Source organism: Amblyraja radiata, chromosome 8 (genome assembly GCF_010909765.2).
Source record: "Amblyraja radiata isolate CabotCenter1 chromosome 8, sAmbRad1.1.pri, whole genome shotgun sequence".
In the NCBI taxonomy this organism is placed as follows: Eukaryota; Metazoa; Chordata; class Chondrichthyes; order Rajiformes; family Rajidae; genus Amblyraja; species Amblyraja radiata.
This window is the reverse complement of record NC_045963.1, coordinates 6,051,391-6,071,296: the sequence shown is the minus strand read 5'-3', so window position 1 is coordinate 6,071,296 and position 19,906 is coordinate 6,051,391. Positions and strand designations below refer to the sequence as shown.

At 47.1% G+C, this 19,906-nt stretch overlaps 1 protein-coding gene across 7 annotated transcripts in view; it reads left to right on the top strand.

Annotated features, from left to right (window-relative positions):
- efr3b (EFR3 homolog B) overlaps window positions 1–19,906 on the top strand; it is a 91,498-nt gene that overhangs the window by 54,116 nt on the left and 17,476 nt on the right. For all 7 annotated transcript variants that reach the window (XM_033025092.1, XM_033025087.1, XM_033025088.1 and 4 more), the window contains 9 exons: window positions 867–1,002; window positions 2,034–2,195; window positions 4,516–4,627; window positions 7,646–7,697; window positions 8,352–8,524; window positions 11,116–11,191; window positions 11,823–11,984; window positions 12,756–12,887; window positions 17,782–17,849. In XM_033025092.1, coding sequence (XP_032880983.1) covers window positions 867–1,002; window positions 2,034–2,195; window positions 4,516–4,627; window positions 7,646–7,697; window positions 8,352–8,524; window positions 11,116–11,191; window positions 11,823–11,984; window positions 12,756–12,887; window positions 17,782–17,849 — 1,073 coding nt within the window. The remainder of the gene's footprint in view (window positions 1–866; window positions 1,003–2,033; window positions 2,196–4,515; window positions 4,628–7,645; window positions 7,698–8,351; window positions 8,525–11,115; window positions 11,192–11,822; window positions 11,985–12,755; window positions 12,888–17,781; window positions 17,850–19,906) is intronic.

Here is a 19,906-nt window from a genome sequence, read left to right as displayed (position 1 = left end):
AAAGGAGAATCTTAACAGATTCTATGTACATTAAGAACGAAAGAGTAACTAGGGAGAGAATAGGGCCCCGAATGGATCAATGTGGTCTATGTCAAGCCACAGGAGGAGTGAGGTCTTAAATTGGTATTTCTCGTCTGTATTTATCGTGGAGATGATAATGGAAGCTAGGAAATTCAGGGAAGAGAATAGTGATGCACTGAAATATGTCCACATAAAGGAGGAGTTGCTGGTGGTCTTAAAGTACATAAAGGTGGTTAAGGTACCTTGATTTAAGAAGGGCTGCAGTTGAAGTCTGGGGCAGATGAGCAATGATCATATTGAATGGCAAGGTTGGCTTGATTCCTCCTATATCCGTATGTCTCCTACCATAGTCATTCCAATGGCAAAAACATTGTTCTGAAAAGCTATCCCCGTCAAGGAATTGCATAGCCCTCCTCATTTGCTCCCATGATGCCCTTTTCTAGAACTCATGACACCAGTACATCATCTATTCCAATCACTGGTGCTCCACAAATTCGAGACTGATTTGACCCACGAAGCCCAATAAATAACAGGAAATTCTTTTGGGTGGATGGGTGGGACTAGGATTCCCCTTTCGATCACTTTTCTTAATGCTTAGCTTATAGAGATTTCAATGCAGGGTCGATTTAGGCAAAGTCATCACGGAGTGATAAAAGGAACACATTTGACAAATGTGCTGAGGTTTTTGAGTTTGCAACCAACAGAATAAGGGAGGAAAGTCAGTGCTGATGGTGTATTTGGTCTTTGAGAAGGCCTTCATAGATCTGTAGTTTGGACAGAGTCAGGGAAGTAAAGGTAAGGTTGTTGTTAATCCTTCTCCACCATTGACTCCTTGTCCCATGTAGTCGCAACATTCCCATCTGGTCATACAGCAGCTGGTAGGACACCTGGATGCCAACAGTAAGAGCGCCGCCAAAGTACGTACTGGCATTGTGGAGGTGCTGTCCGAGTCCGCTGTGATTGCAGCCGCTGGCTCTGTAGGTGGGTGTGAAAGATTCTCTCCTTACTCCTTTTGCTTTTCGACACCATTTTGTTATTATGTTGGTGGCCAGTGGTGGTTTATTTCTACCAGATCAGAGACACATGATGATGGTCGCTCAACCTGAGGTGGAAATGAGGTGCTTAAGCATGCCTCTCTGCTTCTGCTCACTAAATACGCCCACGCCTGCTCTTTAGTCAGAATGATAGATGATGACAATTTACCATATGAGGCATTGGGCGAAAACCCTGCCGGGGGGTTGTGGGTTGTCCTTGTATCTCAATGTGCTTACATCAGAGAGCAGTCTCAGTGACTGCACCGGCCAACTCTGGGTGTTTGTGGCATGACACGGAGTAGGTCACAGCATCGCTCTCTCTCACACCAGGAAAGTGTTCTTCCTCAGCACCTCTCATCTCCTGCCGTGCACTTAGTGCATAGTTCATTGTACTCCCAGTGTCGTGCTGATGTCAGTCATAGTCCACGGCCTGGTGCAGGTGAAGCGTGACTGGACGCCTGAGTTGCAACTTGGGACTGCTGTAACCGTGATAACTGAACTCTGTAAAGGACATCTTAGGTTGAAGGAGGAGCACCTTGCAACTGATAACATACAACAGTACAGGAACATCCCTTTGTCCTACTGTGCCAATGCTGACTATGATGCTAATTTAAACTGAACATCTGCCTGCACGTGGGCTTTGTCCTTTCATGTAACTGTTCTCATGCCTTAAATGTACAGCAAAAGTCCATTCTGAGGCTTGGTGCCTGGACTGCTCTGGATGAGGGGCTGGGGTGTTCCTGTGTAAGGGTTTGCTGGAACAATGTCTGTTCTGTGGGTATGCTGTTTACCTCAGCAGCTGCCTTGTGACTTTAGAAATAGGATGATCTTGCAGATCCTTCAGCCACAAGGTTACTCTGTAATGAGAACACACCTTCTGTGGCATCTTTTCACACTGATCTGAATTGCATACAAGAAGAGCAGTGTGCCAGCACTCAACTTCCCAACACATACTTAGTCCACTGCCTCCTTCCTTAGGGCCCACGGTGCTGGAGGTGTTCAACATATTGCTACGACATCTGCGCCTCAGCATTGATTATGAAGTCACGGGCAAATATGATTCCACCATTAACATCAGCAACCAGATCATCAAAGAGCATGAGGAGCGAGTGTTTCAGGAGGCTGTGATCAAGACCATTGGTGAGTGAAGTCACTTGGGCATGTGGCAGGGCTGGCAGGGTGATTGCTTCCTGTCATCTGCTTGGGAAGGGAACAGTAGGTATTTTAAGTAATGTGGTACTGAATACAGACGAGGCAGAGTCCATGAGGAGTGCAGCCAAAGTGTGTGGCTGAGCTACTCAGGGAGCGAGGCCAAAGTTGATCTACTGGTATTGCTTTATTGTCACGTGTACTAAGATACAGTGAAAACATTTGTATTGTGCATTATCCAGGTTAAAAAAAGGTCCATACACGATTACAAAACCATTCCCGATTACACATGGTAGTGCAAAGAGAAAGAAAACAATATTCAGAATATTCAGAAAATTCAGAAAGGAAAGAAAATTCAGAACAACAAATTGCAGACTTACAAGAGAAGACACAATGTATATCAGGCAGCATCACTGGAGAACATAGATAGGTGACATTTCAGGTCGGGACCCTTCTTCAGACTGATCCGTTGAGTTACTCCAGCAATTTGTGCAGAATGGAGCGTTGAGAGGTCCCAAAACCAAAATAATGCAAATGCCAAAAATCTAAAATGAAACAGAAAATGTTGAAACACTCAGCAAGTCAGCAAAAACTGAATTAACATTTTGGGTTTATGTCCTGGCACCAGAACAGCAATGTAGTGTCATGGCTTTACTTAAGGCCAGAATGATAGAGTTTTCTACAATGTGGAGAGTAGACGGGCTTTTCTATGGTCACATTCTTCCTATATATTGAGGTGCAAACAATTGGTCAAATTTGACTTCACCAAATTATTATACAGCTGGAACAAGACTTGCTACTTTATACAGTGCTCCAGCCGATGAGGACAAGTATGCCTTCTTTATCACTCTATCTACCTGTGTTGTCACTTTCATGGAGCTGTGGACTTGTGCCCAAACATCCTTCTGTTTGCCATTGTGCCTAAGGATTCTTCCATTTACTGCATACTTTCCTCTTGCATTTGATCCTCCAAAATGGTCACCTCATACATATCCAGATTAAATCCCATCTGCCATTCCTCCACCAAAATACCTGACAAAAAGAGTAGGGTGTTGACATGGATAGAAAATTGGTTGGCCGACAGGAAGCAAAGAGTAGGAGTGAACGGGACCTTTTCAGAATGGCAGGCAGTGGCGAATGGAGTGCCGCAAGGCTCGGTGCTGAGGCCACAGCTGTTTGCCTTATATATTAATGATTTGGAAGAGGGAATTAGGAGCAACACTAGCAAGTTTGCGGATGACACAAAGCTGGGTGGCAGTGTGAACTGTGAGGTAAAAGTTAGGAGGTTGCAGGGTGACCTGGGCAGGTTGAGTGAGTGGGCAGATGCATGGCAGATGCAGTATAATATAGATAAATGTGAGCTTATCCACTTTGGCGGCAAAAAAAGGGGGCAGATTATTATCCCAATGGGGTTAGGTAAGGGGGAGGTACAGCGAGACCTGAGCGTCATTGTACACTGTTCACTGAAAGTTGGCGTGCAGGTACAGCAGGCAGTGAAGAAAGCTAATGGAATGTTGGCCTTCATAACAAGAGGATTTCTGTATAGGAGTAAAGAGGTTCTTCTGCAGTTGTATAGGGCTCTGGTAGGACCACATCTGGAGTATTGTGTACAGTTTTGGTCTCCTAATTTGAGGAAGGACATCCTTGTGATTGAGGCAGTGCAGTGTAGGTTCACGAGATTGATCCCTGGGATGGCGGGACTATCATATGAGGAAAGATTGAAAAGACTAGGCTTGTATTCACTGGAGTTTAGAAGGATGAGGGGGATCTTATAGAAACATATAAAATTATAAAAGGGCTAGACAAGCTAGATGCAGGAAAAATGTTCCCAATGTTGGGTGAGTCCAGAACCAGGGGCCACAGTCTTAGAATAAAGGGGAGGCCATTTAAGACTGAGGTGAGAAAAAACGTTTTCACCCAGAGAATTGTGAATTTGTGGAATTCCCTGCCACAGAGGGCAGTGGAGGCAAAATCATAGGATGGATTTAAGAGAGAGTTAGAAAGAGCTCTAGGGGCTAGTGGAGTCAAGGAATATGGGGAGAAGGCAGGCACGGGTTATTGATAGGGGACGATCAGCCATGATCACAATGAATGGCAGTGCTGGCTCGAAGGGCCGAATGGCCTCCTCCTGTATCTATTTTCTATGTTTCTAAAATGTTCAAGTGGTTGTGTCCTGCTGTATCTGGGACAACTTCCTCACTTTGCATAACTCCGTCACTCTGGGTTTATCCTGTGCCCTGGTCCACGTGCCAGCACTGCAATGCTACCTGCTTGTCTCTGCCTCTACTTACAATTTCTCCTTACTCTTTAGGTGTTTTTGCCAATACCTTGCCTGCCTATCAAAGGTCTGAAGTCATGTTGTTCATCATGGGAAAAGTTCCACTTCCAACAGTTCACCAGGCCCTGGACTTGAGAAAACCAGGGTGAGCAACTTCACTGCCATATCTGCGTCTGACCTACATCAACACTTTTGTTTTTATGCTCTGTCCAAGAAAGCAAATCCCGTCTGCCTCTGTAACTACCTCATTCATCTGTCCTGTGTAGGAAGGAACTGCAAATGCTGGTTTAAACAGAAGATAGACACAAAATGTTGGAGTAACTCAGCGGGATAGGTTGCATTTCTGGAGAAAAGGAATAGGTGACATTTCAGGTCATAGAAACATAGAAAATAGGTGCAGGAGGAGCCATTCAGCCCTTCAAGCTAGCACTGCCATTCATTGTGATCATGGCTGATCATCCACAATCAGTAACCCGTGCCTGCCTTCTCCCCATATCCCTTGATTCCACTAGCCCCTAGAGCTCTATCTAACTCTCTTTTCAATTAATACAACGAATTGGCCTCCACTGCCTTCTGTGGCAGAGAATTCCATAAATTCACAACTCTCTGGGTGAAAAAGTTTTTTCTCATCTCAGTTTTAAATGGCCTCCCCTTTATTCTTAGACTGTGGCCCCTGGTTCTGGACTCGCCCAACATTGGGAACATTTTTCCTGCATCTTGCTTGTCCAGTCCTTTTATAATTTTATACGTTTCTATAAGATCTCCTCTCATCATTCTAAATTCCAGTGAATACAAGCCCAGTCTTTCCAATCTTTCCTCATATGACAGGGGACGACCGGGGATTAATCTCGTGAACCTACGCTGAACTCCCTCAATAGCAAGGATGTCCTTCCTTAAATTAGGAGACCAAAACTACACACAATACTCAATATGTGGTCTCACCAGGGCCCTGTACAACTGCAGAAGGACCTCTTTACTCCTATACTCAAATCCTCTTGTTATGAAGGCCAACATGCCATTAGCTTTCTTCACTGCCTGCTGTGCCTGCATTTTTACTTTCAGTGACTGGTGTACAAGGACACCCAGGTCTCGTTGCACTCCCCTTGTTTCCTAATCTGGCAGCATTGAGATAATAATCTCCTTGTTCTTGCCGCCAAAGTGGATAACCTCACATTTATCTACATTATACTGCATCTGCCATGCATCTGCCCACTCATTCACCTGTCCAAGCCACCTTGCAACATCCTAGCATTCTCTTCGCATTTCACACTGCCACCCAGCTTTGTGTCATCTGCAAATATGCTAGTTACTTTTAATTCCATCATCTAAATCATTAATATATATTGTAAATAGTTGCGGTCCCAGCACCGAGCCTTGCGGCACTCCACTCGCCACTGCCTGTCATTTTGACAGGGACCCGTTTATTCCTACTCTTTGTTTCCTGTCTGCCAACCAATTATTTATCCATGTCAATACCCTACCCCCAATACCATCTATATTACTAAAACTCTTTGTTTGTGCCGGCAATGTGTCACTCTGCTCTGCTTTTTCCTATCTTCTTCCAAACGCTAAGCCACAGCGTTTATCAAAGCAATAAACATCTTTCCGTCGCATTCCCACCTATATTTCCAAAGTTATTCATGATTTAAAGTTTAAAAAAAAGTCAAAAATTCGCTTTCTCAGACAGCGTCCAGTGATGATGTCACAGTGCACCAATCACAATGGGCTCTCAAGCTGCCTGCCGACTGCCACAATGACATCATAATTGACAACGGTAATAATGCCTTCTCAAGTTGGCTGTCTCTCACGGTGCACCAATCACAATGGCTCTCATGACGCTGTTCTACGACCTGGGCAGGTCCTGGGGCAGAGAATGGGAGGAGGAAAAGGGAGATGGAGTAGGGTCTCTACCCCCCTCCCTCTCTGCCCCTCTCCCTATCTGCCCCCACCCCTTCCCTCTACCCTCCCTCTCTATCCACTCCACCTCCCCCTCCCTCTCTACCCCCCTCCCTCTCCCTCTCTAGGGAGTGGTGAGTGTTGGGACCTATGAGTGAGTGGTTGAATATTGCATTGGAGGACCAGCCCCCCCCGTGATGCCGAACCCCCCCCCCCCCCCCCGTGTTAGGGGATGGGACCCAACGGGTCCCACGTGTGTGCTCTTAACTTTGCCCACTAATCTCCTGTGTGGGACCTTATCAAACACTTTCTGAAAGTCCAGATACACTACATCCACTGGCTCTCCTTCATCCATTTTACTTGTCACATCCTCAAAAAATCCCTGAAGATTAGTCAAGCACAATTTCCCCTTCATAAATCCATGCTGATTTGGACCAATCCTTTTACTGCTATCCAAATGCACCATTATTACTTCTTTAATAATTGACTTTTAAAGATAGCGGAGTCAAGGGATATGGGGAGAAGGCAGGAACGGGGTACCAATTATGGATGATCAGCAATGATCACATTGAATGGCAGTGCTGGCTCGAAGGGCCGAATGGCCTACTCCTGCACCTATTGTCTATTGTCTATTGACTCCAGCATCTTTCCCACCACCGATGGCAGGCTAACTGGTCTATAATTCCCCGTTTTCTCTCTCGCTCCTTTCTTGAAAAGTGGGATAACATTAGCTACCCTCCACACTACAGGAACTGATCATGCATCTATAGAACATTGGAAAATGATCACCAATGCGTCCACGATTTCTAGAGCCTCCTCCTTGATACTTTCTTGCATATCTTTCATTCATTTGTTCTACATCTCTCTACATCACGGTCTATATCTCTTGTTTCCCTTTCCCCCGACTGTCTGAAGAAGTGTCTCGACTCGAAACGTCACCTATTCCTTCTCTCCAGAGATGCTGCCTGTCCCGCTGAGTTACTCCAACTTTTTGTGTCAATATTCGTTATCACCTGTCCTACTAGCTTCAGAGGTTTACTGGTATTTATTCCAAGATCAGAAACACCCAGCAGCTTGGGTAGCAACCATGGAAAGATAGAAGGCTAACATCAGAAAAAAAGGAATATAGGGTGAGATGAAGTCATATAGTTTAATGCTCTGTACAGTGATCGCTCAATATGTATTTGGTTTCTCCAATGTACAGGATACCTCTTTGCGCTCATATTATAAGTTAAAACAGCATTAACTTTCATTCTGTGTCTTCCAGGGATGATGCGAATCGTATGATTCAGTTGATGCTGCTGAAATCTCTCCTCCAGGTAATGACTTCCTGAAAATATTCTCTCACACTTACAATGCAGATACCTGACTGCCCAAAGACAATCACATTTGTCTCTAAATTCTAATCTTCTGGCCTGCCAATTCACCAAAGTCCTATTTGATTCCACCACAAGGCATACCAAAACTCCTCAATCAGGAGAGCTGTAGCAGAGACCTAGTGTTTCCTGCAGCCTCGGGAGACATCCACCAGTTTCCTCTAGATTTTACTGGCAAAGTTGTGAGATGGACAGTATAGAGGGAACTTTGAACACAAAACAATAAAAACAAGATTAGGCCCGCAAGCCCATCAAGCCTGTCCGGCCATTCAATATGGTCTTGGCTGATCTACGCTGGTGTCAACTCCTCTCCAGCATCACTTCCTTTAGCCCTCAATCTTTCTCCACCTTAAATATATCCAATGATCACCCTTGGGGACAGGGTTCCAGAGATTCACTGTGTTCTGTGTGCACGTTGTGCTCTCCCAATCCGTCCTGTTGAGGATCTGTCAGCAGGTTTAGTACAGATTTCACTATTAGGTTGATAGTGAGTGTTGGGTGTGTTGTAGCTCAGCACATTGTTGTTTGTAACTTTGACTGCTCCTCAGAGGTTCCACTTTACACACCAGCCCCTTGCTGTGTCTTTTCTGCCTACAGGTAACGATTGGGTTCCAGAGCAAGAACCTGTTAGCAACCCTGCCCACCTCCTTCTTGGAGTCTCTTCTGTCTGCCTCATTAATGGAAGATACAGAACTTCGACTCCTGGTCATCGAGATCCTCCTCAGTCTGATCGACCGACAAGAAAACAGGCGCAAGCTCTCTCACGTCAGGTGTGTGACGTGGGCCGTCTGTCCTGAGCAGGCCCACCCTCGTTCCTTCTGCTTGCTTCTTCTGCGGGGGTGCTGCTTTGTATCGGCCTCTGGTAATGCCACCTGTTTGTGAAGCTGCACAGAGTTCCTGCATTCATTCTCAGTGCAGCCTTTCCAAGTCAATGCATAAAGGATGCACAGCAAGTGGTTCAGGGCAAAAGTCACAGACCAAATGTATTTGCTTTGTTTCTCCTTCTCTGATATTGCCTGAGTTGCAGAATATTCCCAACTATTTCTACGTTTCTTCTTTCTTCATATTTCCAACTTCATTCCCTCCTCAAACACATCACCTCACTCTTCTTCAGATTTCATGTCCACCCATGACTTTCCTTAACATACCTCCCCATGGAATCCACTGCCAATTTAGTGTCAATGTCATCCTGCTAAACTATGCCCCTGTATTAATATCTCCCATAGAAGCGTGGAGCCTGAGGAACCTAGCCACACCGCTACTAAACTCCTCTCAATCCTTACCCTTTGCTCCTGACGCATGAACCATTTTGAAACAACTCACCACTCTCCCTTCATCCCAGGGGTTTTAACTTTTCTGATCTACCTCCTTTGTGAGGCTTTGATAAACACCCGGCTCGAATTCATGTAAACTACATCCGTGGGCTACCCTTCATCTGTCCAGATGCTATTTAACTAGTGTAGTCAGGTCTTTCCCAAGCAGGTCCACACTGACTGTCCTAATTAATCTACACTCTCTGAATGCTCATTTCTGCCGATCCTCAGAGTCTTTTGCAATGATAGGTTTAGAGCGATATTGGCCAGATAGGACTAGCATAGATGTGGCAATCTTGGTTGGCATGGACAAGGTGGGCCGAAGGGGAATTAAAGTGACATGCATGGCCCACCAGTGGCTGAGATGTAGCCAAGTACTCTGTGCCATACATTTGTCATTGTGGTCTATAACCTTCATAACCTTTAAACAGCTGCTAAAAGCCTCCTCTTCAATCATCTATTCACTATTTCAAGTTTCCCTTGAAGTGACTTAGTTTATGAAGTACCAGGTGCTTACCTGTTTAAGGACCTGGTACTTCATAAAATCGCACAGTACAGAAATTGACTTTTCCACCAGCCTCTCCCATATCGACCGTGGTGCCTATCTATGCTAATTCCATTTGTCTGCATTTGGCCTGTATTAGACTTTTCTATCCAGGTACCTGTCCAAACACTTTTTAAATGTAATCGTATCTAATACTCCTACCTCCTTTTCATAGAAACATAGGTGCAGTAATAGGCTGATCATCTAAAATCAGTGCCCCATTCCTGCTTTTACCCCATATCCCTTCATTCCTTTAGTGCTAATAGCTAAATCTAACTCTCTATTGAAAATATCCAGTGAAATAGCCTCCGCTGCCTTCTGTGGCAGAGAATTCCACATTCACAACTCTGGGTAAAAAGGTTTTTCCTCGTATCAGTCCAAAATACCCCTTATTCTTAAACTGTGGTTCTGGACTCCCCCAACATCGGGAACATTTTTCCTGCATCTAGCCTGTCCAATCCTTTAAGAATTTTATATGTTTCTATGAGAATCCTCTCATCCTTCTAAATTCCAGTGAACACAAGCCCAGTTGACCCATTCTTTCATCATATGTCAGTCCCGCCATCCCAGGAATTAACCTGGTGAACCTACGCTGCACTCCCTCAATAGCAATAATGTCCTTCCTCAAATTAGGAGACCAAAATTGCACACACTACTCCAGGTCTCACCAGGGCCCTGTACAACTGCAGTAGGACCTCCTTGCTCCTAAACTCAAATCCTCTCGCTATGAAGGCCAACATGCCATTAGCTTTCTTCACTGCCTGCTGTATCTGCATGCTTACTTTCAATGTCTGATGTACAAGCACGCCCAGGTCTCGTTGCACCTCCCCTTTTCCCAATCTGACACCATTTAGATAATAATCTGTTTTCCTGCCACCAAAGGGGAAAACCTAACAATTATCCACATTGTACTGAATCCGCCATGCATCTGCCCACTCACCCAACCTATCCAAGTCACCCTGCAGCCTCGTAGCATCCTCCTCGCAGCTCACACTGCCACCCAGCTTTGTGTCATCCGCAAACTTGGAGATGTCACATTTAATTCCCTCGTCTAAATCGTTAATATATATTGTAAATGTCTGCGGTCCCAGCACCGAGCCTTGCGGCACCCCACTAGTCACTGCCTGCCATTCTGACATGGACCCGTTAATTCTTAGTCTTTGCTTCCTGTCTGCCAACCAGTTCTCTATCCATGTCAATACCCTACACATTATGCTCTAATTTTGCACACTAATCTCTTGTGTGGGACCTTGTCAAAGGCTTCTTGAAAGCCCAGAAACATCACATCCACTGGCTCTCCCTTATCCAATCTACTTGTTACATCCTCAAAAAATTCAAATCTGACTTTTTCCATGTTGAAAGCACGAACAAATTACTGTGTGTGTGCATGTATGTGCATGTCATGTGTGTGCATTCATCCTGTTGTGTATGTACCTGTGTGTACGTGTTCTGTTCTATGCGCCCAACTATTCTGTGACTGGCTGTGTTTCCTTTTGCTCCTCAGTCTTATTTCCGATATCTCTGCCCTGATGCTGAAGGTAGAAAAATGCTCTCGACAGGATACACTCTTCATGAAGAAGGTAAGTGTTCGCCTGTTATTACTGACTGCTGGGTTGACCCAATGTGGGTATAACAGAAAGACCAAGAGCAATCCATGATCTGTCAAACAAGGGCCTTGAGGAATGTAAAGAAAGCAGTAAAGAACTCAAGCAGGGAATTAGGAGAGTCAGATGTGGGCCATGAAATGTTATTTGCAAGTCCGAATAAAGACAATCCCAAGGCTTATTTTACATAGTCATACAACACAGACATTAAAAACAAGTTATACATTCAAATTCATACATTAAAACCAAGTGGGTAACCAGGGAGAGGGTATGGCCACTGAAGGATAATGGAGGGAATTTATACTTGGAGTCAGCATATAGGCCAGATACTACATGAACATCCTGCATAGGTATTCGCCAAAGGAAAGGACATGGAGGAGAATGTGATCAGATGAGTATAGAGAGACAGCACGGCAACAGCCCCTTTGGCCCACGTTTCGATACCGATCATTGTGCCTACCTATACTTATCCCACGACTGCATTAATGTTGTATCCCTCTCTGCCCAGCTCATTCAAATACCTGTCGGATGCCTCTTCCAGCATGGGTCAGCTAGGGGAGCTGGTAATACTGTCCACTGTGATTAACGTTGATCTCTTCCCGTACAGCACTCACAGACCTTGTACAGATATATCTACATGAGCTGCAAGCAGCAGAATAACTCTTACATCCATTACGATGCCATCTATGCCATGTTGGCCATCATCAGTATGGAGCTAGCCAATGAAGAGGTGGTGGTGGACCTGATCCGTGTGGTATTGGCCCTTCAGGTAGGTCCAGTGAGGAAGTGATCCCTGTAGGGGGGAGGGATGTGTGAAGCCTGTAGTATTGATCCTTCAGGGTGGAGTGGGTGTGATCCCTGTAGGGGGAAGGGGTGTGTGAAGCCTGTAGTATTGATCCTTCAGGGAGGAGTGGGTGTGATCCCTGTAGGGGGGAGGGATGTGTGAAGCCTGTAGTATTGATCCTTCAGGGAGGAGTGGGTGTGATCCCTGTAGGGGGGAGGGGTGTGTGAAGCCTGTAGTATTGATCCTTCAGGGTGGAGTGGGTGTGATCCCTGTAGGGGGGAGGGGTGTGTGAAGCCTGTAGTATTGATCCTTCAGGGAGGAGTGGGTGTGATCCCTGTAGGGGGGAGGGATGTGTGAAGCCTGTAGTATTGATCCTTCAGGGAGGAGTGGGTGTGATCCCTGTAGGGGGGAGGGGTGTGTGAAGCCTGTAGTATTGATCCTTCAGGGTGGAGTGGGTGTGATCCCTGTAGGGGGGAGGGGTGTGTGAAGCCTGTAGTATTGATCCCTCAGGGAGGAGTGGGTGTGATCTGTGTGGTGTTGGCACTCCTATTGTATTTCTCTCACTATCTAGTCACCAGGAGAATGCACAAACTTCACTTGGAGAGCAGCTGAGGCCAGGAATGAACCGAGATCATTGACTCTGTTGCCAACTGCTCTTCTCTCTATTGTTTTGTGCATTGATTTCTCTCTTGACGTAAGATCTCCACGCAGCTGGGGGCCAACAATGGAAACTGAAACGGTCTCTCCCTTTGACAGGAACTTTCCCTCAACAATGATGATTGCCTGCCTGTGTGGAACCGTTGTGCAATACATGCCCTTGCCTCTGCTTACCTGCACTTCATCAGCCAGCTCACCACCCTACCAGCCTTCTGCCAGAACATCCAGCAGGTAAGAACATGTTGGGGTGTGAATCGTTGGGAGAGTGACCCCATCTCCTCTATCATGGACACCTGGCTTCCTCTGGCACTGCAGCCAAACAGAGGGCCTTTTTCCTTTATCTCCCTTCTACTTTTTGCTTCTGTCCTCCTATTATGGCCATCTGAATCCTTGCATTGGGTCCCATCTCCCTGCCCTGTCAGTTTAAACCTTTCCTACACTCTCTTTCCCGTTAACTGCATGGATACACTTCCAAGTTGTTGACTTCACCCCCCCACATTTTAGGTTAAACCCTCCCGTGTAACACTAGCAAACCTGCCTGCCAGAATGTCGGTCCCCCTCCGATTAAGGTGAAACCCGTCCCTTTTGTACCCGTCACCCCTGCCCCAGAGAGATTCCAGTGATCTAGAAATTTAAATCCCTACCTCCTGCACCAACTCCTCAGCCACACATTCAGACCCCCTATCTCCCTGTTCCAACCCTCACTAGCATGAGGTACTGGAACCAACCCAGAGATATCCACCCAAGAAGTCCTGCTTTTCAACCTCCTGCCGAGTTCTCTATACTCACGTTGCAGAACCTCCTTCCTCTTTTTACCCACGTCATTTGTGCGTACATGCACAACTACTTCTGGCTGTTCCCCGTCCCTCTCGAGGATGTTGTGAAGTCGGTCTGAGACGTCACAGGGACAGGTTAAGCAACATCAAAGTTGCTATGGCAGACCAATGATTGTTCAGCCAGTTCATCAGGCATAGAACATGGGTGGCACAGTGGCACAGCAGTAGAGTTGCTGCCTACAGACCTGGGTTCCATCCCGACTACGGGTGCTGAGTGTACGGAGTTTGTGCGTTATCCCTGTGATCTGCATGAGTTTTCTCCAAGATCATTAGTTTCCTCCCACACTCCAAAGACGTGCAGGTTTGTAGGTTCATCGGCTTGGTGTAAGTGTAAAGTGTTCCTGGTGTGTGGAGGATAGTGTAAGTGTGTGGGGATCGCTGGTCGGTGTGGACTCGGTGGGCCCGTGCTGTATCACTTCGGCCCACCTTCTTCATGCAGCCCCACTAATTCAATTTTCCCACATTAGCCCTGTGTTCCTACACTCCTTCCCTATAGATGGATCCTTTAGATAGATAGATAGATCCTTTATTGTCATTCAGACCTTTCGGTCTGAACAAAATTATGTTGCCTGCAGTCATACACAGAATCAATAATAACAAAACATACAATAAACACAAATTAAACATCCACCACAGTGAGTTCACCAAGCACATCCTCACTGTGATGGAGGCAAAGTCTTAGTCTCCGTCTCTTCCCTCCTTGTTCTCCCTCTGCGCTGAGGCGATCGATCCAGGCTATAGATGCCGCTCTCCAGTCCAGCGGACCTCCATGGTGATGTCGCCGCCGCCGAAAGCCGGAACGCCGTCTCCGATCCGAGACGGCCCGCCACAGCATCAGCTCCAGGCTGCCGCCCCAGCTCCGGGCCGCCGCCCCCGCTCTAGGCCGCCGCCCCAGCTCCAGGTCCAGCAGTCTGCGCTCCAGGCCGCCGCCCCAGCTCCGGGTCCCGCAGTCTCTGCTCCGGGCCGCCACTCCAGCTCCAGGCCGCCGCCCCAGCTCCAGGCCGCCGCCCCAGCTCCAGGTCCCACAGTCTCCGCTCCAGGTCACGCAGTCTCCGCTCGGGGCCGTCGCCCCAGCTCCAGGCCGCCGCCGCAGCTCCGGGTCCCGCAGTCTCCGCTCTGGGCCGCCGTTCCAGCTCCAGGCCGCCGCCCCAGCTCCAGGCCACCGCCCCAGCTCCAGGTCCCACAGTCTCCGCTCCAGGTCATGCAGTCTCCGCTCCGGGCTGCCGCCCCAGCTCCAGGCCGCCGCCCCAGCTCCGTGTCCCGCCGCCCCAGCACCGGGTCCCGCAGTCTCCGCTCCGGGTCCCGCAGTCTCCGCTCCGAGGGCCGCCGCCCCAGCTCCGGGTCCCGCAGTCTCAGCTCCGGGCCGCTGCCCCAGCTCCGGGTCCCGCAATCTCCGCTCCGGGCCGCCGCCCCAGCTCCGGGTCCCGCAGTCTCCGCTCCGGGCCGCTGCCCCAGCTCCGGATAGCTGCCCCAGCTCCAGGCCGCTGCCCCAGCTCCGGGTCCCGCAGTCTCAGCTCCGAGCCCCGCTGCATCAGCTCCAGGCCGCCGCCAAAAGCTAGAACGCCGCACCAGCAAGTCGGGCCACCGCTGCCTTAGCTTCGAAGACGGCCAGCCTCTCGTTGGTAAGTCCTGGCTGGCTCTGCCTCCGGAGCCGCGGGGTCGGTCGCAGGTTGGAGGCCGTCAGCTCCGCCATTAGGCCTCAGCGCAGACGGAGGCAGAGAAGGGAGATACGACACGAAAAAGTCGCATTCCCCCGAAGTAAGAGACAGAGAACATGTTTCACCCCCTCTAACACAACCCAACAAACTAAAACTTTGTTACAGGTACTTCTACAAATGCCATTTTAACTCTGTAATTATTTCTGCTTTTACCACCTCCTTTTGCAGCTCATTCCACGTAACCGTCACCCTCTGTGGAAAAAACCTGCCCTCAGATATTCTTTAAACTTTTCCCATCTCATATTAAAACTGTGCCTACTACTTCTGGATTCCTCTTCCCTGAGTAAAAGATTCTGACTGTCTATCCTATCTATCCCCCTCCACTCGCTCTTTCTTACTCCAGCCCTCCATTCCAGTTGACATTCTGATGAATCGTATCCGCATTCATTTGCTACCACATCTTTCCTGTAAATCTGGTCATCTCTTATCATACGTTAGAGCCCTGATGTCTTTCTGGTGACTCCCTCCAAGGCCTATGTCTCTTCCTTCCACTCCTGCCACTTCCTCCAAATCAAAGACGTAGCCATGGGCACTCGGGTGGGCCCCAGCTTTTGCCTGCTTCTTTGTAGGGTACGTTGAACAATCCATGTTCCAGGCGTACACTAGCGCTATCTCCCAACTCTATCTCCATTACATTGATGACTACATCAGAGCTACCTCCTGCACCCATGCAGAACTCACAGACCATTAACTTTACCACCAATTTCCATCCTGACTGAAATTCACTAGGATCATCTCCGACACCTCCCTACCCTTTCTTAGAAACATAGAATAGAAACATAGAAAATAGGTGCAGGAGGAGGCCATTCGGCCCTTCGTTCATTGTGATCATGGCTGAGCGTCCCCTATCAATAACCCGTGCCTGCCTTCTCCCCATATCCCTTTACTCCACTAGCCATAGAAAATTCTTCCTCACCGTGTCCATCACAGGAGATAGGCTATCGACTGACATCTATCTACAGCTATCTAGACTACACTTCTAACCACCCTGCCTCCTGCAAAGACTCTATCCCCTTCTCCCAATTCCTCCATCTACGCCGCATCTGCGCCCAAGATGAGGTGTTCTATACGAGGACATCTGAGATGTCCATTCTTTAGGAAACAGGGTTTTCCCTCTTCCATCATATATGAGGACCTCACATGTGGCTCCTCGGTATCTCACAGCTCCGCTCTTGCTCCCCCTCCTCCCAGTCTCAAGTCCCCCTCGTCCTCCCCTTTCATCCCATTAGCCGTCACATACAATACATTTTCGCCACCCCCAACGGGATCCCACTACTAGTCGCTTCTTCCCATCTCCACCCCTTTCCGCCTTCTGCAGAGACCGTTCCCTTCGCAACTCCATGGTTAACATCCCTTCCCACCCTTACCACCCCCTCCTCAAGTACCTTTCCCTGCAACCACAGGAGATGTACCACCTCCTCCCTCGACTCTGTCCAGGGACCCCAACTGGCCTTTCAGGTTAGGCAAAGGTTCACATGCATCTCCTCCAACCTCCTCTACTGTATTCGTTGTTCTAGATGTGGACTCTTATACATCGGCGAGACCAAACGTAGACTGGGCGATCGTTTCGCTGAACGCCTTTGTCATGTCTGCCTGGACCTACCTGATCTCCCGGTTGCCAAACACATTAATTCCCCTCTACCATTCCTACACTGATCTTTCTGAGCTAGGCCTCCTCCATTGTCAGAGTGAGGCCATACGCAAATTGGAGGAACAGCACCTCATATTTCACTTGGGCAGCTTACAACCCAGCGGTATGGATAACAGCCCAGCGGTGTGGATAACTCTGTAACTTCATGTAACCCCCACATCCCCTCCCTCCCCACGAGATCATTGTACAAGCTTCAAAGTCATCTTGTTGAGTCTCATTGTCTGGACCTTATTTTCACCCAGGTCACAGCTAACAATGGCCTGTTCCCTTTATCATCGTTACTTTCTTGCATATCTTTCATTCATTTGTTCTATATCTCTACATCACTGTCTCTATTACTTGTTTCCCTTTCCCCTGACTCTCTGAAGTAGCGTCTCGACCCGAAATGTCACACATTCCTTCTCTCCAGAGATGCTGCCTGTCCCACTGAGTTATTCCAGCTTTTTTGTGACTCTCTTTGTCCCCATTGGACAAACCTGTGAATCGCCATTCCTCCTCTTTGGTCAAACCCATCATTCACCCTTTCCCATTGGTCAAACTCATGATTCACTCTCTCCCAATTGGTCAAACTCATGATTCACTCTCTCCCAATTGGTCAAACTCATGATTCACCCTCTCCCAATTGGTCAAACTCACGATTCACCATCTCCCAATTGATCAAACTCATGATTCATTCTCTTAGTTAAATCCATCATTCACCCTCTCTCAATTGGTCAAACGCATGATTTATTCTCACCCCATTGGTTAAATCCATCATTCACCCTCTCCCAATTGGTCAAACTCATGATTCATTCTCTCCCCCCATTGGTTAAATCCATCATTCACCCTCTCTCAATTGGTCAAACGCATGATTTACTCTCTCTCTCCTCCCCTCTCCCAAACCATTATTCATTTCCTAACTGTTGACCTTTTTGTTGCAGGTGATTGAGACACGTCAAACGGCAGCACTATACCTTTTACCTGAAGGAGTCTTTGAATCTGAAAACAGGTATGAAGAAAAATTGGGGCTGCTTTCCTCCGCAGAATCGTGAATTGGTTTGATATTCTTACATTGTGCTTTCTCACAATCGTATTTTCCAACCTTTGGCCCCATTTGTTGGTGGGTTAGTTATCAGAAATTGAAGAATTCAATGTTCACACAGTTAAGGGCCTGTCCCACCAGCATACGATTGCATGCGTCTAGCGCGGCCAAATGTGGGAAGCGCGGTGAAAAAGCTACTTTTCTTAACAACTAAACCAGGTTCGCTTCTTAATAAACAGACACCACACAAACTGTTTGGTAGACCAGTTCAAAACTTTACTTAACATCGGCCGATGGAAGGGAGCGAGAATTCCAGCTAAGTGACCAATGTAGACACTCGACTGTCCTCGGTCCCCTTCTCTGAACAACAGAATTACATTGCCTTAAATAGGGTTTTTTTTGTCCCCTTAGCACATTCCACAGACATTAGTCATGGTCAGAGGTACAGGAAAAGGTTTCCACAGAATGCATCACATCAAAGGTCTTTTGTTTACATGGTACAAGATATACTAAAAACATTGGCCATTTGTTTTAGGTCATTTTATCTTCAAAGAGATCACCCTAGCTCTTTCGCTGCTTCCTCTCTGTCACTTGGTCCCTCATAAACATAGGCCATTTGTTTTACGGCATCTTACTTCAAAGATGTGACTAGCTGTTTCTTTCTCTGTCACTTCCTCACTTGGGAGATAATGTTATGGTATTTATTATCCCACACGCTGCAACCTGAGGCAAGCCTAATTTGTCACTAAATATAAGCTGTAAACTAGCCCAGAAACCTATTTTAATTTTTTCTTATTTTTGTAACTTTATTCGGCTTCATCATTCCATCCTTTTATCAAAATTTTGATAACTACAGTCCTTGCCGAGTACATATGAAAGACCATAAGCATCGCATCAGACAAATTACGAGTACAACTAGTAATACAATCAATCCATAGTGGACAATCATTCCCCAAGTCACTCCAAACATTTTAAATGGCCACCAACCTCCCCCGGACGTGACACTAAGATACTACCATAGGACAGGAAAAGGATCATAAAAATTGCTCAGCCTTTATTCGGCTTCGCTTGGAACTCCCCGTGTGCTGGTGTAACTGGTTCATACTTCTCTTGTGTGGCACTGCATTTGCAACATAACAATGCCCTGTCACAAATATACTGTTTCCCTAAAATACACCAGTGCCTTGGTTGTGGCAAAAACAGGTAGATTTAAGAAGGGTTTCGGCCCGAAACGTCGCCTATTTCCTTCGCTCCATAGATGCTGCTGCACCCGCTGAGTTTCCCCAGCAATTTTGTGTACCTTAGATTTAACTGGCCTTTGCAGACCTCTTACTGTCTGTAGTCAGGGTATCTTTGCTGCGCTTGTCATGTTTGACGTCAATCTTGTTTAAAAGGAGGTGTGTACCATCCTTTAAATGTGGGTTAGTCCGCAAGTTTGACATTCTGAAGAAAGTTCAGTCCATGTGGGCTGGGCCACCCCAGAATAAAGGGACCATCAATAGCCCATCGTCCTTGTTTCCACAAACTGTTCACAGTCAATCAAATGTATCCAGCGACGATGATCTTTAATCTTTACAGCAGTTCATGTTGTTAGCAACACTTGGTTGTTCTTTTCAATACAGTCTCAATTTTTTCTTGTCCCAGCACCATCATCGTATAGCTTTTATGGCCTTGGTCACTGGTTTCCAGCAAAAACTCCTCCAACCTGGGAATGGTCCATACATAATTAGTTAATTGCCCAGGGCCTGTAAGTGGCTTCCCCCCACTCTCCAGGGGGTGGACACAGCAGCTTTTCCAGTATCAATAAAAAGTTGTAAATCTTGTTCACCAGCTGAGTTTCTCCAGCACTTTTGTCTACCTTTGATCCTCCAGTATCTCCAGTTCCTTCTTAACACTTCCCTGTGAACTTATTCTTTAATCCGATTATATCCGAAGAGGCTCTCCCCACCTAAATATTCAATTCTCCAAATATGTTCTCTTCCCCAATCTACTTTATCTTCTCACCTTTCATCCCTCATTGTGAG